General features: G+C 39.3%; 1 protein-coding gene across 1 annotated transcript; it reads left to right on the forward strand.

Annotated features, from left to right (window-relative positions):
* The first annotated feature begins 214 nt into the window (after positions 1–214).
* LOC134634894 (zinc finger protein 184-like) lies at positions 215–3,355 on the forward strand. Its single transcript, XM_063484330.1, has 3 exons — positions 215–272; positions 1,239–1,835; positions 2,715–3,355. The coding sequence occupies exons 1-3, from the start codon at positions 255–257 to the stop codon at positions 3,285–3,287; spliced, it is 1,188 nt and encodes a 395-aa protein (XP_063340400.1). The 5' UTR covers positions 215–254; the 3' UTR covers positions 3,288–3,355.
* Positions 3,356–18,576: the final 15,221 nt, after the last annotated feature.

Below are 18,576 nucleotides of genomic sequence, written 5' to 3' on the forward strand. Positions count from 1 at the left end.
ATAAGTGAGTGAGAGAGTTCCCTCACTTTGCAGCACAACACGTCTCACAAGATTTCTACAAGCAATCAGAGTGAAATTTGTACTTTGTGTTGTCAGATGAACATATGAGACACTTTGACTCTTCAGTGCAGTGTGGAGCCTAACAAAGATCTGTTTTGTGTCCCAGCTGATCAGCAGGAGGAGAAGAGTCTGACGGAGCAGCAGAGGAACATTTTCAGCCAGCTGGACTCAGCTGAGTCACTACAGAGGAAACAATGAGCTCAACACAGAAGGTGAGGAAAATATCACAGTTTCACCAAATAATCAGTCACGTCTAAAACTCTCATACTCCCAACCTGTTATATGACTGTGTTGTATATTATAATGTAGTATGTATTTTTAAATTGTGTTTACAAACATTGAGAAGTCACAAGCAAGTATTATTCTTTATTATTAGTAGTAGTAGTAGTATTAATTACATTTTCAATTCAATTCAGTGTTATTTATACAGCACCAAATCACAATTATTTGCACCTGCAGTTGTTCAGTGCTGTGCAAGGGTGGGGGGGGGGGGGGGGAACCCCACCAGCCCATTTTAACCCCTGACTATGGCACACAGTTTTTCCTCTTTCATCTTCATCTTAGCTTTCATGTGTTACTGTTTAGGCTCAAATTGGTTTGATGTTTGATGCCTGCAGTGATGAAATAACTCCCCGCAAATGCCTTTAAACCAAAACTAAAAAGCCTGTTTTGTAAATGTAAGTTGTAGAAAATACAGATATATATTTCTTTTTTAATGTAGGGAGTAAAAGTAAAAAAATCCTCAGGTTACAATCAGACTGTGACGTTTTCCTTCACTCAACCAAGCTAGTAACTGTTACATTGGATTTAATAATTTAAAAAACTTATAAAAAAATATGTAATAGGAAACAGCAACGGGAAATATTAAAAAAGTATAGACCTGATAAACATTTATTACTTTTCTGAGTGTGTTAGCATGCTAGTCTTCATGTTTGTGTACAGCAGGAGGGATGGGCATGATTTTAGAGTGTTTGAACAGCCATGAATTATTTTTAACACCAGCTTGGATGTAATGTGTTAGAACTACCAGCAGGTGGGGATAAGCGACCTTTAAGGTGTTTGGCGCCACGCTCCACCTTCAGGTTTAAAACTAGTGTTAATGGAGGGAGTTTGAAGGTTCAGTTTGTTCCACGACTGCATTTCACTCACTGCCTCTGTTTGTATCTCTGTCACTGCAGGACCAACATGGAGCGAGAAGTCAGCGCTCTCAGGAGGCCGACAAACCTCACAGAAGAAAGGGAGATAAAACATACACCTGTGACGAGTGTGGGAAGGGTTTTACTGTGAAGGCTGAACTAAAACGTCATCAGGTCATCCACACTGGAGAGAGACTGTTCAGCTGTGACTTGTGCGGAAAGTCTTTTTCCTCGAAGGGTTACCTAAGACAACACCAACTCATCCACAGTGGAGTTAAAGCGTACAGCTGTGATCAGTGTGGCAGAGCTTTTACTCAAAGTAGCCACTTAAAGAGTCATCTAGTTACCCACTCTGGAATTAAGGCATACAGCTGTGACATTTGTGGAAAAACATTCGGCCGGATAGGGCACCGAAATAGACACCTACGCATTCACACCGGACATGATGTGTACTGCTGTGAACAGTGTGATAAACAGTTTACAACACATGGACAGTTACAACAACACATGTTTACCCACACTGAGGAGAGACCTTATAAATGTGACCTGTGTGAGAAGACTTTTAAATCTCCACGTAACCTGAGGCGACACCAACAGATACACACCAGAAAGAGACTCTACAAGTGCAGTTACTGTGAGGTATGTATTTATATTTTTATCTTGTTATTTTAGCCTGACTGTTTGGAACAACTCTGCTCATTAAACTGTGTTAGCATGTTCGCAATTCTACTGCATGGAAAAGCAGCTCTGAGTGATTATTCAGATTTTCATGTCAGTTATGATTTTTGTTTACACGATCATGAAAAAGTAAAAGTGCTGAAAATTAATATTATGGTGTTATTTAATGTTCAGGCAGTTTCCTGGTATATCATGGTATTGTTATTATTTCTGTATAAATGGACTTTTGTTTACAGCGGCTCATTCCTCTGTCAGGAGTACATGGAGTACATGGAATAAAATAAAACTGAATAAAATGAAAATGAGCTCAAAACCAATCATTCAGTAATCTTCTCTTATGGTTAACAAAGTTGTAGCATTGCGTAATGATATTGTAGTATTGTAGTAGTAGTAACACTGCTTATTTATATCTTTAGTGCTTTTAGACATTAGTGTTAAAATACTTATTTAATATTATAATTGCAGTGTCATGGGGGTAGTAGTGTTTGTCTTGTGTTCCAGTCAGCTGAGTGTTATAACTGCACAATTACAGTGTTATTAATGCAGTATTAAATGAGTATTACTGCAGTGTTACATTAGTAGTTTAGCACTGTGTTGGTACCCTGCAAATATTAGTGTGGTAGTACTTTAGTGTAACTCAGATGTTACTGTAATAATAAATAAGTATTACTGTAGTGTTATGGTGGTAGTATTGTAGTTATTGCAGCCCAGTAAACTGAGTGTGTTAACTGAAACAGTAAAATGTAATTGGACGTCTGCAGAGATGCTCTTTATTTCAGGCGACGTTCAGGATAAAAGTGTTGAAGGACTGACTTACACTGTCTTTGTGTCTTTGTTTAGAAGCAGAGCGACACAGATGGATCCAGTTCTCAACCCTGTCGTCACTGTGGGAAAGAGTTTATCTGTGACCTTTGTGGAAAAACTTTCAGTGAACAATACACCCTAAAAATACATCAACGTAGACACACTGGAGACAAACTGAAATGCTGCAAAGAATGTGGGAGAAGCTTCATCACATCAGGTGGATTAAAAAAACATGATCTGATTCACAGTGGGGTTAAAAAGCACCTCTGTGATCAGTGTGGGTCATCCTTCACCACCGCAAGTGAGCTTAAAACACACAAACGAGTCCACACAGGAGAGAAACCATACAAGTGCAGACACTGTGACAAAAGCTTCTCACATTCAGGTAGTCGTAACGATCATGAACGTGCACACATGGAAGGAAACTACAGATGTGACCAGTGTGACAAGAGCTTCAGGAATCTCAGTTCATTCTCCGAACACAAACGATCCCACGTTACTAATAAACTGTTTCACTGTTACCAATGTGCCCAAACATTCACTTCATTATCTGCTCTGTGCAAATATCAGCGTGATCACTCGGGGCTGAAATCACTCCCATCACAGTGAATCTGAAGAGACAGAAAGATCCTCTTCTGGTTTCAGGGTCAGACTTAAAACCCTTGAGATCAGGCTCCACAGAGTTCAGATGTAAAAATGTGATGAGGCAGCTGTGAATGAACATGTTCCTCTAGTGCACTGAGAAAAACAGGTGATGAGTAAGATAAACATGGTAAATTGTGTTATAGACAGGGATGCACCTAACTGCTTCGCAGGTATCCATGTGTGACAAAAATTAAGAATGCTAGGACTGATTGAACTGGGTGCTGACCGCACCGCGTAGGGATGGACTTGTGAGACTTCTTGAGGACACAGGCTTGGATGATTGGACAACAAAGTTGGTCGCTGCGTGCACAACTGAGGCTGCTATCAACGTGGGTATGTTCAATGGCGTTGTGCCAAAACTCCGGCAACTTGCTACAGTTGGAGACTCTCTTGTGCACATTCTGTGCACAGCAAACACACTGGAGAATTGCTTAAAATCACTTGATCTCAAGGTTCCTAACTGAGACATTTAATCGCTGTGTGGTCAAGCTGCTGCAGTTTTATTTGCCAAAAAAGTGAAGCAAAAAAAAAAATGCTACACTGAAGAAGCTGTGTGAAGAAAATGGGATCCCCTTTGTAAAACTGGGTTTCATAATACCAGGTGGTCTTCATGGAGGCATGAAGACCACCTGCCAGCTATTATAATATAACTGGCTACAAGTGATAACAGTGGCTTGTAGCATATCTGCAATAGAGCGTTTTCAATGTGTACTGAAAACAGTCTCCTGGGACTCACCTGAGTAGCTCACTAAAAAGTTATGTGCACCCCTGGTTAGAGTCTGACAGCTGCTGGTAAGAATGACCTGCAGTAACGCTCCTTCCTACACTGTGGGTGTAAAAGTCTACTGCTGAACGAGATGCTCAGTGCTTGTACCGTCTCATGCAGAGGTGGGAGGTGTTGTCCATGATGGATGTGAGCTTAGACCAGCGGTCTGTCATTTGTTTCGTACCAGGTCGCGAGAGTTGAGGCTTTAGTATGAAATGTATGGTTTTCAGGGTTTTTATCATTAACTCGGTTCCCCTGCAATGTTCCCTCTAAGCTGCGCACGTGCGCAATTGCGCACTGCTGGCACGGTCTCTGCGCAGAAGAAATCTGCGTTGCGCACAAAAAAAAATCTAACCTGAATTGAAATTAAAATTAAAATTTTAACAATTCTGTTTTGCAGTGTTAGTCACAAAGTGACTGGCTGCTCCTGTATGGGATTAGAACGATGCCACCTTATCCCATAGTCCAGCCAATAATGCGATTCACATTCGTATATACGCAGCCAATCAACGTGGTTGACAGGCTATGACAGCGTCCTTATGTGCCGACACCGGTGTTTTAGCTAGCAAAGCGGCGTGGCTGATGTGGAGTGAAGCCACGTTAATGACAACGTGTACAACCATTGGAGATGTGAGCAGGACAGACGGAACAATTGACGGAAAAAAGTGTGGACTTTATACCAGTTTTTAAATTGTGTTGATAGGCCACATAAAACCAGAGTTATGATAAAAATATATGCAATGTTTGGTTTTCTTCCTGAATAATATCGTTGTTTATATTTACTGTGGGAAGAAACGGTAAAAACGGCGTTTTATGAGGAAGACGCTCGAAAGCCTGTGAGCAAAAACAAAACCAAAACACCCACACCCTTTCCTATTGGTCGAAAAATGGCAAAACAAAAAAAATCAAAACATGGCATTTGTTGTTTAGGGAGAGGGGAAGTTTTAGGAGTGATGGCGGTGTTTTGAGATGTGAGAGATTTGTGACGTTTAGTGCAAATCTTGTGTAGTTAGTGTGTAGTGTAGTCAGTAGTTTTGTTGTGTGTGTCAGAACAATGAGGCGACTGCTAAATGTTACAGGTGTTGTCAGGCCTGCAGGTATCAGGCTGTTGTTCTCCTTTATCTCATAAGGGACAGAAATTATTTTTTGGAGTGGCACAAATAATTTGTGTGGCATCAAATTTGATGCAGAACAGCTGATTGTTCTGTAAATAGTTTGAAATGTTTATTTAAAAAAACGCCTTGGCTGCATTTTTTTTGGTAAACAGCTGCAAAAAGCTTTGTTGTTTGCAAAACTCAGTAACTTTTTTGAAGAAGTAACTATATAATTAATTGCCCAACATTAGTCATTATATACTATATTTTGCAGACAGAGAGTTACAGGACTCTCTCCCAGACCACAGACTCACACTCATAATACAAGTCAGAGCTTTATTTAAAAAAAAAAGAAAAAGAAAGAAAGAACGTTTTGTTTTCAAAATTGGAGTTTAAGTTATTTTTACTTCCAATAGTGTTAACATACTACACAGGTCATGAACAAAATGTTTTTTTACATTTCCATTGTAAGTGGGCTAAAGCAGTTATTTGAAACTAATCTACCATAAATGTAAATGCTGTAATTTGATTATCTCAATAAACCGTGTAACTTGGATGGATTAGATGCTGGCGTGACCACAGTGCACACATCTGCTGTCGCTCACAGTGGTCCAAGGGATCGCTCAGGAGGTTGTGTGTTCGCTCAGACACGTGAAAAATTAGAGGGAACATTGTTCCCCTGTGACTTCTCCCGTGTGTTATGAATAAATTTTAAATATTTACATGTTACCATAGCGACCAGAGAGCATTTCAGCGCTAACAACATTAAAACTCATTTTTTAATGTTTTTTGTATAACGTCAGTGACACAAGACAGACGCCAATTATTAGCGCCGGAGAAGCGCCCGATAAGACATCGCGAACGATTCCTGGCCATCCGGTGAAACTGTTGGGAAGACCACGTTAGAGAAACGTGAACATTTTATTTGTACTGTATTTTCTGCAGATTCTGACAGAAATCTGCAACTATCCTTTGAAGCACCGCTCCTCTAAAACAGCAATAAGGATAATTATTAGGTTATCTACATTATTATGTAAATAACAAAATAACTTAAAGCAAAAATTGGGAAACATGAAGTCTGAAGTCTTTATATTAAGGGCAATCAGTCAAACAATATTGTTTGCTCTGGGTCTAAACAGCGAGTTGTGTGTGACATCTTCTTTTGCGCTTTGAGCGTTCACACAAGAGCGCGTTTGCTGTTTTTGCATTTTATGTGTAGTGTGAAAAGCAGACAAAAAAATCGGATTTAATCAAAAAATCGGAATTGAGCATTAAGACCTGTAGTGTGAACGTTAGGGTTGCCAACTCCCTGAAAAATAAATAAGGGACACCTTGTGGCCGGGGCCGGGCGACCCAGTTGTCTTCACCCCTCCCTGTGTGGTGCATTTTGTAACCATTTGACTTGAATTTGATTTAAGTAGACGCATATTCTTTGTGATATGAACACATGGGAAACAAATGATCATTTAGCCATTTATTTTTAGCTCAAAATGACAACATTAACACAATAAAACAGGTCTCTTTCTTAAACAGAAGCCTGTCATGCTTAACTTTTGAGAATATAAGTAAATCTTTCTTTAAAACAACTCTGTCCTGCTTAACTGAAAATTATATAAATTAATAGAAAACAGTAGAACAAAAACATTCTTGTAACAGTGCACATATAGTGCTTTTAGTACAATTGGTTTCAGTTGAGGTATTATTTCAGCTTTTCTAATGCTAATCAGCTGCTCCTGTTTGTAAACCCGCTTGTTCCCATGATTACGCGTCATAATTCATCATCATTATTCATCTATGTATTACTTTTATGTATTAGTCATCTATTTGTTGTAATCATCTATCCTTGCAGTTGTTTATTACACAAAATAAATTATATTATCACACTTCTGGCCACATAGAGCTGATATTCACTGCACATGCCCATATTAACCTTAACCAGAGGGTTTAAAAAAACAAACCAGTGTTTACATACCATATCTGCTTCTGCCGTGGCCTGGTGGACAAAAAATTGGTTAAGGGTTCCCCGAGCTTTCACGCCCCTCATGTTCTTCATGTGCCCACCATTAGAAGCATGCCTATGGAAAAAGTGCGCCGGCACACAGTGCAGTGCTCTTTATAGGTGTTATGGTGACCTTTTTCCAGCCAGGTGTTTTCCTTTTCCCATTCCTCCCTGTACTTTTGCAGCCTTTTTTTTCTTTCTCGGAGGGGAACAAACATTGCTGGTCTAATGCTGGGCTTACACTGTGCGATTTTTGGCCCATTTTGAGCCGATTTTTGAGTCGTGCAATCGTTTTGGTGATCGGCCCGATTTTACATTGCTGCTCAATCACAGCTGCCTGATCAATGTTTTTCATTAGCAATTTAGCAAAGTTGATGGTGGTGGTGTGCGTGTCTGTGTGAGTGAAAGACAGAGAGGGAGAGCGAGCGACAGATTTTCTGTTATAACCTTCATTTTATGGAGGCACAGTGTGAGCACTCAGGTCGCATCAGAGCATCGGGCGGTATAGTGTGAGACCCTGCATCGTGACCTACGAACTTCTAACCCCTGCGAGTCAATCGTGCAGTTTGAGCAGGAGCTGAATAACAACACTGAAAAAATCGCACAGTGTATGCCCAGCTTTAGATGTACTGTCGTCCGAGACTTGCACCGCAGTGTGTGCGTTTGTTTCCCTGTTGGCCATGCTTCTTGTTGTGGTCATCTGTTGTCTTCCGGTATTTTCTCCGTAAGCGACCTTTCCTCGACCAGTGAGATAAGCGGTAATCTGAATTGTCATACTCGAATTGTCATAAGTGTGCTGTCAGCTCATTGGTCACAGAGCAGGAGAGGGGCTGGGAATTATGTTTTCAAACAAAGCGTTAATTTCATTAAAAGTTATAGACTACTTTTGATTCTCACTGTATTACGGGACAAAGTTATAGACTACTCTATAACTTTGCTACTCTACTATTAGCTCAATACGGGACGTGTACTTTTGTCTCTAAATACGGGACGATTCCGTTTTTTAAGGGACGGTTGGCAACCCTAGTGAACGTAGCCTTAGTGACATCAAGACAATAGCTCCTCGGTTCACAGTAGCTCAGCTAGCATGCTAACAGCACATTTGAGGTACTCACCCCCTCCCTTGCTGTGCTGAATCATAGCATAAGCTAATCACTCAGGACTCACTAACCCCCTTCCTCCTGGCTCACAGCTCAAACGAGTTGAACGAATCACTGGCTCACTCACCCCCTCCCTTCCTGTTACGAATCACTCTCTCACTCACCCCTCCCTCCTGGCTCACAGCTTCTTCTTCTTGGTTGGCAACCATGTTAAGGCACTTTACCGCCCCCTCGCTCACAGCTCAGTGGACATTTAGATGAGAAAATATATATTTGACACATTCAAGTAAAATACTAATAAAATAAAATAAATAAATGTTCCCTTTAGAATTTTTTTGCTCTAAAGAAAATAGTTGTTTTCTTTTGCAATCATTCATCTTAGCAGTAGGATTTACATTAAAAGATAAACAAATTAAGTTTGAGTGAAAATATACATTTTTGCACTCTTTGGTCAACTGACTCGGTGACTCAAATGACTCAAGAAACCCGATTCACTTTGGTGAGTGACTCATTAAAACTCGATTCAGTAAAAATAGTCGAATTTACCATCACTACCTTAAATGCTGGGCAAATACTTTTTGACATTAAACTGGTCCGTGGTGCAAAACAGGTTGGGGACCGCTGGCTTAATACGGGATACACACCAAGTACAAAACAAACTTAAAACACTGGGTTAAAATGAACCAGAACCATGACAATGACATGTTTTAATGCAACATCACAAAGTTATTGCTTGTCATGAAGTGAAAACCAGCTCTCCCTCCAGGACTATTTGACAAAAAAGACTTTTTACTCCTAGAAACAAATCCAGTACATTTCAGGAAACTGTGGATTTGAGAATATTTACCATTGCTACAAGAATGACAGAAATGGATAAAAAGCAAAAGTTGTTTTGTGCCTGGAGATGTTGTCATGATTGGAGCCCAATGTAAAAACCTCGAGGGTCTTGGGTATTCTGAAAAATTATAACAACCTTTGCAGATAAGAAAAGTCTGGTACGTGTAGTTCATCTTCACACAAAAACAAACGTGATTGAGAAACCTGTAACAAAAATTACTTTTGTTATGTGAAGCTACAAACTGATGAACTAGGTTACTGGTAGAATGATGTATGAAACATGGTTTGCCCTCTTATGCATATTGTATTAATGTATCATGACTTATTATGGCTCCTTTAAGTTAAAAACCACTCCTGCATTTTTTTAGTAATAAAATCTTTCATCAGTTTCATAAATTGTAACACTGCTCATTTTAAGTGTTTTTCATTTAGTGCAACAGCTGGATTTTAAACTCATAATCAACATAAGCAGCTGTTTGTTTTCATTAGTGTGTTTTCACTATGTTGACAAAACACAACATAAAATACTTAATATAACCATGAGATGTGATTTGAGAAGTATTTTATATATTATGCAGGAAAAGCTGCACTGTACCGTAAAAGCTGAGCATCAAAGTCAGTGTCCAGCCAGAGACCTCTACCTCAGATAAAAGTGACATATTAGATATCAAATAACTGAAATGGCTGAAACTTTAATCCCAATGTAAAACAGAAGAAAGTTCCCTCCCTCCCTTTAACTGTGTTTTGTTCTGTACTGTGTCATAGATCTAGAGTGAGAACAAGAGTCTGAGACATGAAAACACCCATTCAAAGGCATTGTGTAGTGCAGATTAGTCTGTGTTAGTCAGATGACTTCAAAACACAAATCTAAAGCAGGTTTTCCATCTATGAAAGTTCCTGTTCTGAAGAGTCGAGAGACAAAATTATTTCAGCTGCTGGTTCAATTCCGTCTTCTTTGGTTTTGTTGTTTAAGTCTTTTCAAGTTTCTATCAGTGCAGTTTGGGAATATTGAAAAACAAAATATTCGTTGACAGGAAAGAACCAGTGAGGAAAATCTGAGAATATCAGGAACAACGTGAGCGTTCAAAGCTGTCATAGAAAATGTTTTTAGTTTAAGGTCAAAAATATATATGAAAAAAATCTAAAGTAAACCATACTCATTAAACTGAAGATATTATTACTGCTTTGAGAATTACATGGAAAAATAATAACAGATGAAATACTAATTCAAGATTAATGTAAAAATGTCAATATGAAGTTGATATTTCATGTAAAACTACATAGTACAGAATTAGTAAAAGTGCACGTTAAAATGAGATTTTGTTCATGTTTATCTTGTTTTGTTCACACATACTCAACTCGACTTTTGTAATTCCTTTATGATCACGTTGTTCTAAAAAGTTCCCTAAAAAGCTTCCAGTTAATCCAAAATGCTGGAGTGAGAGTCCTGACAGCAGACAAATCATCTTTCTACCTTGTTAGCTTCTCTTCACTGGCTCCATGTTAAATCTAGAATTGAATATAAAGTCCTGAATAATCATTTATTAAAGACCTTATACTGTAGTACCGTATGATCCCAACAGAGCGTGTCGCTCTCAGACTGCAGTCGTACTTTTGGTTATTAGTTTTGAAAACTAGAATGAGAGCAGAGCTTTCAGATATCAGACCTCTCTCCTGTCGAACCAGCTTCCAGTTTGTATTTGGGAAGCAAACTCTTCTCTCTGCTTTTCCTTCCCACCATCACAAAGTGATCGCTCATAGGGGGTCGTCTGCTTGTTGAGGTTTTTATCTAATACTGCAGCGGTGCAAACTCAAATAGCTGATAATGAAGAGAGAAGAAATACTGATGCAGGCAATACCAACAAGATGGATCGGCTCGTGTGGCGTCAGATGGATCTTTTTTTTCCTTAAAGGAAAACTGGCTTCAGTGATTCCTTGAAAGTCAGTGTTTGTGTTAAAAGACTCTTAAAACAGTCACATACACATGTATTTATTATGAAGCACAACTTCTACAGCTCGTTGACTTTCTATGACATCCTTAAATCAGTTTACTGATGGGGAGGAATTCACATGATCAGAAAGGAATAATTTATTCAGTTATCAAAGTAAAGAACAGCAAGTCTACAAGATGATCGAGGAAACCTAGAAACTGGACTCATTGTACAGATCAGGTTGTTACTTTACACCAGGGATGTCAAACTTATGGCCCACAGACCATATCTGGCCCACGATGCAACTACATCCGACCTGCAAGATAAATTCATACGTCAGTTATTAATGGCACATCCGTAAATGAGAGCCGCATCTTCAGCCCTGCTGAGAATCCATGCTCATAGACTTTATTTTGATAGGTACACCATGCGGCCATATAAGACAAACTGGGATCATGTCATTATGAGAAAGGAGGAAGGGGGGGCAGACGCTCCAAAGACAGCAAGTGCAGTGGTACAGGCCAGGTACACGGAGAGAAGAGGAGCCCAAGTTAAATGCAAGCTTGTTGGGAAAAAGTGAAGAAACAAGCAAATGTAAAATAAGCTGCATCTTGTTACATTTCAGTGATATTGGAGGCAGCAAAGCAGAGTACAACATTTATAAACTTAGGATCTGAATTTTTTTTTTATTTTTTAGCCATTTTCCACTGTGGACAACAAGGGTTCAAATTTATCCAGGCCTTAAAGTTCATGTGTGTTCTGCTTAGCAGTGGAAAGTCCACAAAAATAAGGCTTTTATGCCATAAAAAGAAAAAAAATGCTTCCTTGAAAAGACTAAATTTACTGGTTGCTATTGAATATTAAATAAATTAAACTGTGTATGGAGTGTTTTTGAATGGGAGAGATGCAGAAATAGTCAGTCAGTGAGGCAGAATCTGTGGAGAGGTGAATTTAACAAAAACAAAGAAAGCGAGCCTTTATTATTGGCTGGACACAACGCTACAATGTAAGAAGCAAACAGGGAACTGAAGGAAAACCTAAACTGGAAACAGCTAAACAAAGGATCAAGTGAAACAGAGAACATAGCAAAAACCTGACAACCAGGAACGAGGCGCACGAGACAAACACTAAGGAGGAAATGTAGAGTGAAACACTGGGATGACAAACAGATGATCCGACAGGGAAGGAAGGAAACACACAACAAATATACACAAAGAGGACAATGAGAGGATGGAGAACAGGTGGGAACACAGCTTTAATTAAACAGATGTGACGAGGTGGGGAGCAGAGCACAACTGCAGACATGACACAAGACACAGACTGTCAAAGTAAAACAGGAAATACAAGACAGACACAGAGACGCAGTCTCAACACTGAGACATGGAAACATGAGGTGAGGAACAGAACAGAAACCAGGAACAATAAATATAACAGAACAGAAAACCAGAATTCGAAGAACAAAATTAACACAAAACACAGGGTCACAGATGCAGGACCGTGACAGAAATGTGTGCCTGTAACACAGAGTCGTGGCTCACTGAGTGTCTGAATGAGTCTCTCAGGCCTGAATGTGTGTTTGAAGCCAGTTATAATTCTTAACTTGTTCGATCTGCTGCTCACTGCAAACAAGCACAAGCAGACTTTCAATTTTTTACAGCATTTCCTACAAATAATAAACGTCCTTATGGCCATTCATACTACACAAAGTAATTAATGAAAGAAAAGTTTCTATTTTCAGTTTGTGCAATAAGCTACGAGAACTTTTTCTGTAATTTTGCACATTTTTCCCCACTTTGGTTCAGAGTCATGCTGACAGCAGCTTTGTCTTCATCATGTAGAAAAACAGTTAAATATGTAACTTCTTTACGCTGATGGAAAATGAGTTTGACACCCCTGCTTCACACTGTTCATAGAGAGCTGCTCTGTGTTTTCACATGTTAGATATACTCATGTACTTCAACGTTTTCCACAGTTTTTTGTAACCTGACAAATGTTTTGGAAACCATGAAAAATCATCAATACAAACAACAAACACAATATTAAGATGGAATAAATACTGTGTGTAAAATGTCATTTTACCTGAGTATTCCACAGTCACCCAGGAACTAATAAGGCTAAAACTACAATGACTGTGATGACCCCTCCTACGATTGCTCCAACATAAGATGAATTCCCTGAAATGAAACAGAAGTCAGATAACTGATTTTTTTCCTTGGAAGTCTTAATAATCTTGCTCTTTTGGTTTCTTGATTTTTAGCCCTATTCCAACAAGCCTGTTCAACAAACTCTGAGTTTTAAAATGAAAAATTAGTTTATTAACTCTGTCAAGGGCGTAGATTTGGCATGGACGGAAGGGACATGTCCCCACCAATATCCAGCAATTATTGAATTGTCCCCTCCAATAATTTGATCTCTTCGAGCAGTGGCGGGGGGGTGGCTTACTGGGCTTAAGCCCGGGTTGTTCTGTCAGAAGCCCGGGGTCTTTTGGAGTGTAATTTTTTCATAGTTAGATGCCTGGCTGAAAACTGTATAAAACAAAAAACTACACACAATATTCGAAACACATAGTGCACACTGTGGGAATTTACGACTGTGCGTAAATCCCCCCTAATATTGGTATGATCCGAGCTCAGGCACTAAGCGAGGCGGGGCAGCTGCTGCCTGCGCTGTTGATGAAACGGAGCGAGGCAGACAGAGGAGAGCTGAAGTTCGGCCAGGTACCAAAGCAAATCATTGGTACTGTACAAATAATGTAAATATGATGGTGAATCACGAAAGATTGATATCAAAATGATCACTTGACCCATGTTACGTTACTTGCTCTTCAAGTGAATCAACAAATGGCGAAATGAAAAGCCGAACAACAACAATGCTGTTTCTTTAGAGAGTCTTAGCTTATATGTGTGTTTATGTCATATTTTCAGTTGTTACCCTCCACGACTAAATAAATCTGTTTCAGTAATGTACTGATATACAAGAATGGACATAAGGGGCTTCTTTCAATGAAAAAACTCTGGTAGATGTTATTTTATATATTATGCTTTGTATGTTGTTCAGTATATTTCTATGAAAAACAAGAGGAATTTCAACACACAGCAGTATATTCACAGTTTAAACCAGATATTTACATACAAAACACAAGAACAGTTTTTTCTGTACAACATCAATTTAGACTAAACTTGTTTTAGATAAATAAATATTGAAATATCTTTTGAATTAGTTAAATGTCAGAATAAAAAGAGAGAACTGTATTTTTTATCACTTTAATCAAATTTAGGAGAACATATACACTAAATTTATTGTTAATTAATAAGAAAACTGCAGACGATTCCATTCTGAGCTGAAGAAGCTTCTGATAGGTTTCGGATTAAGTTATGCAGGCTTGTTTGCACAACGAGGCTAAATAATTATATAAACTTTTCTGAATCTAAATAGTGTACTTTGGTAGAATTAAAAAATAAGTGTAGTGCAGGTCTATGATGACTTTTAGTGCTACTATCATCTAGTTCTGATTCTGGTTCTGTTTTGGTTAAGCCCTAAGTAGTCCTGATTTTGAACTGTTGTAGTCCTGTTTTAATTCCGGATCAGTTCTGGGTCTGGTTGATTTGGGGTTTAGTCCTCGTGTCTTCATCCAGCCCTGATTTTGTTCTGCCTTGCTGCTTAATTAAAAAACTAGTTTAAGGTGTCCTGCATATGTGATATATATATTTTTTCCTATATGAAGTCATTCTTTTTTGAACAAAACTCAAAACAGAGCCTATTAATCTTTCAGTCATTTCTACCCCCCCCCCAAAACAAATCCCACATGCATACCACCTTTTAGGGCTAAGCCCCGGGTGTTTCAAATGTCTGGCTCCGCCTCTGTCTTCGAGTAAAGAAAAACAAACCCTATAGAAAGAAAAAACGATCTGTCAGCGTCTCATTCACCCAGCGGTGCAAAAAGAGTTACATTACGTTCTCTCATGTGACAAATATGGCCAATGTGATTGGCTGAGCCTTTCAGGAAGCTCTGTTTAGTTTTAGCAGCGTCAAGCCTGCGCTGCGAGGACCTGCAAGGAGGAGAGGAGGATGACAGCAAAAAGGAAGAACCTGGCTATAAAAAGTATCTTACAAAGAAACCTGTAAGTCACTTAAAGCCAAGTTAACTCATGAAATGTGTCCGTCATAATAACGTTACAGGCTATGCTAGGCTTTGGCCCACATCAGTCTAAAACTGTATGTAACCATGAATAACGTGTTTTGGAAACTAACTGCACAGCAGGCAGCACTATTAATTATCTCAGTCTCAGAGCAGCATTTCTAATTTTGATTGAAACTGTCAGAGAAAACGGCAGCCTCGAGCAAGCCAGGATATTAGTTTACAGAGGCTGTTAAAATTATATGTCTAACCTTAAAATGTTGGTGACACAATAATTTCATCCTAATGGCACTGACATATTCATAGGGTTCATTTTTGAGACAAAATATCATGAGGTAGTCATGATTTTGCAAATATTCCACCTTGTAGTGCAGTTTGCACAAATTGTTTTAAAAATGCACTCACCCTACAAACATTACTGAGATCTGTACAAAGTGACAGAAACACTGAAGCAGCTGCACATTTTATTCTTATTGTCATGTATGTCCTATTTGTCAGGTGACAGAAGAACCAACACAAAGCTCAGAGAGCAATGGTGACACATGATCACAGGTGAAATTGGATGTTGACTTGTTGGTTCATTACTGTATTTGAAGCACATGTGTGACTGCATGTATTTGGAATGTCTCACTGTTATTTATCAGGTGACAGAGGCAGCTCTGCCATGTTGTAGCTCAGAGGTGAAGAGGCGAGGTCACAGGTGACTGACTGATGAGTTGGTGCTATAGATTAACGAGAGGAGAAGGCATGTGTTTGGCTCCTTCACATAGTGGACATTGAGTTGTTGTGTGGGACACCAGTAGTCCATGTTTAGAAAAAAAAATCCCAGCTCACTGATTTGATCGGGGCAATAGTGCCTAAAATGTTCCTGTGCTGAGAGATCTTTTACTTTGTGGTAATCTTAGACGAGTAGTTTTATGGACAAAAACCACCAGGTCATTCAGTGTTCCCTTAGTGCTAATGTATCAGAGATGTTGGTGTAGTATAACTGAAGTTAAGTCATTATGCAAATGTACTGTTTATAAGACTGGGGAGACCTGCAGTCAGCTGAGACTGAAGAAGTCACTTGGATGAGTGACGAAACGTTTCTCCCACAAAACGCTACGTCCAGATGAACAGAATCGGCTTTTGGAAAATTAATTACCTGGATGATTGAGCATGCATCAAGACGATATAAATGAAGTAATGTTGCTAAGTCCTTAAAGTCATATTCTTTTATTGTCATGACTGTATTTGAAACTATTTTTATTTTTGTATGATACCTGAGTTATATGGAATATGGCTGAAGTAAGCTAAAGTCTAAAATACTTAGTCAGTCATTTGTTTAATAGTAATTTAATATTATAAAATTCACATATAAAACTATGAATTGTAATTTTAAATGGTTTAAAAACATGTAGAATAGCATATGTAGGCAAGTATGTTTCTCTTTTTTTTTATCAAGAAGCAAAGACAAAAAGGAAAAACAAAAGACACAGAGCAGGGTTCGGTGGTTGAATCATCCGTCTCCACCAACTCCAAAACCAAATCTACGCCCCTGAACTCTGTGTTAATTTTCCATTGTTGTGGAAGTTCCAGCACAGCTGATCAGAGTCAGTTCACCTGAGTGTATTTTCACCCAGAGTTAAGCACGTGCATGAGTAGAGACAGCAAAACATCAATGGAGCTCTGATAGCACTTCACCATAGCAACGGGTAAATAAATCATAAGTAAATCCATTGTAAGTTTGTGGACCAGGGAATATAAACATGTCAGTGTGGACCGTGATATTTTTTTTTTTAAAGGGGGGAAGAAAAGAGTCATTTAATTCATCTGACACTCAATCATCATCACAGTAAAATTTTATTAAAAGAGGCAAACAGTGTGGTAGAGCAGTGTATTGTAGACAACAGACTTTTGCTATGCTTACTCCCCCCACCCCCAAAAAGGAAAATAATGATGTTAATTTACCTGTCAGAGTCCTGCAGTGTGAGGCTGCCTGACTCTGACACATCCTTTACATGCTGCTTCCACTCCTCTGAGACTGTGAACTGACTGTCAGTCTTTGTCAGGATGATCTGACTGTGGTCGAATCTCCAGATGAGGTTTGTTACAGGGGTGTGTGAGGGGGAACAGTGGATTGTTGTTTCAGACTGGCTCTCAGTCACTAATCCTGAAAAAACAGATGCAAACACACACACAAAAAAACATTTTTTATTTGATTCTAATTTAAAATTTTTAGTTTCACCTTTCTAGGGTATAAAAGATCACAATGTGACTCGGGGCAGGGATAGCTCAGTAGATAGAGTGGTGGCCCCATGATCGGAAGGTCGGGGGTTTGATTCCCCTGAACAGTTACCCTAAGGTACCCCTGAGCAAGGTACCGTTCCTACACACTGCTCCCCAGGCACCCAATGGCTGCCCACTGCTTCACTGAGTGAATGGGTTAAATGCAGAGAGGAATTTGCCCACGGGGATCAATAAAGTACACTTTCTTTCTTCTTAATTTCTCTGTTCTCTACTCTCTCTAACGACTTATTCTCAGATGTGATTCACCAAACTCTGAAGGAGAGACTAATATTTCCTTTGATTGCAGGTAAAACAAGTGAAGTACGATTAAAAAATAACTGAACAAAATTAGTTCAACGACTTTTCAAACCTAAATGAAGCTTTTAAAAGTTGGAACTCTTTTATTTTCCAAATGAGATGTTAAACTCATCTTGTTGCCTGAAGGTTGCTCTCTTCCTGTTTCTGCGAGTGCTGACTGCACAGCTGTAATTCAGATCCATGTCACTCTTTGGAAGTATCAGAGAACTGCTGATGCTGTAAAGCTGCTGCTCAGTCTGATGGGCTGTTGTGTTGTTGTTGGTGATGCTGGATGAAGGGCTGGTGGACCAGGTGAGCTCAGGTTGAGGGTAGATCCCCTCTGAGTTGCAGGTGATCCTTTGTTCTACTTGTTGGAGATCGACTTTACGGACTGGAGCTGAAAAAAAGAACAAAAAACTAAGAATAAGAAAAGAAAAGAAAAATATATTACTAAAAAAAGTCAGAAAGAGATTTTGTTGTCACAACTTGAAGTTGCCTACTTGTATAAGTGTCACGTGACCAAGTGGTCTGTACTGAAATGAACTCAGGCGCAGAAAGTTGGAGTTAGTGAGATAGTGGAGGTTGCCCTGAAGTGGTAAGTAGTAAGTATAGCAATTCTTACTTGCAGTGGGGGAAAACAGAGCGTTGAGAGGGGGGTGACGAGAATCCAGGGGAGCTGAATGGCGTTGAAAAGTTGACCTGAGATCCGGGGTCCTCAGAAGGAGTGTGATGGCAGGAGGGCAGGCAGGTGAGGCACAGAGTAATTTTCAGAATGATTGCTTGGTAGTGATGGGTCCAACAACACTGACACACCGGCTCATGT

The sequence above is a fragment of the Pelmatolapia mariae genome, linkage group LG9 (assembly GCF_036321145.2).
Source record: "Pelmatolapia mariae isolate MD_Pm_ZW linkage group LG9, Pm_UMD_F_2, whole genome shotgun sequence".
NCBI lineage: Eukaryota > Metazoa > Chordata > Actinopteri > Cichliformes > Cichlidae > Pelmatolapia > Pelmatolapia mariae.

What these genes read in the sequence shown, in the direction of transcription:
- LOC134634894 (XM_063484330.1), top strand. An exon ending in ACAAGTGCAGTTACTGTGAG is followed by an intron (nt 1,836 to 2,714) that starts GTATGTATTTAT and finishes GTCTTTGTTTAG; the next exon opens with AAGCAGAGCGACACAGATGG.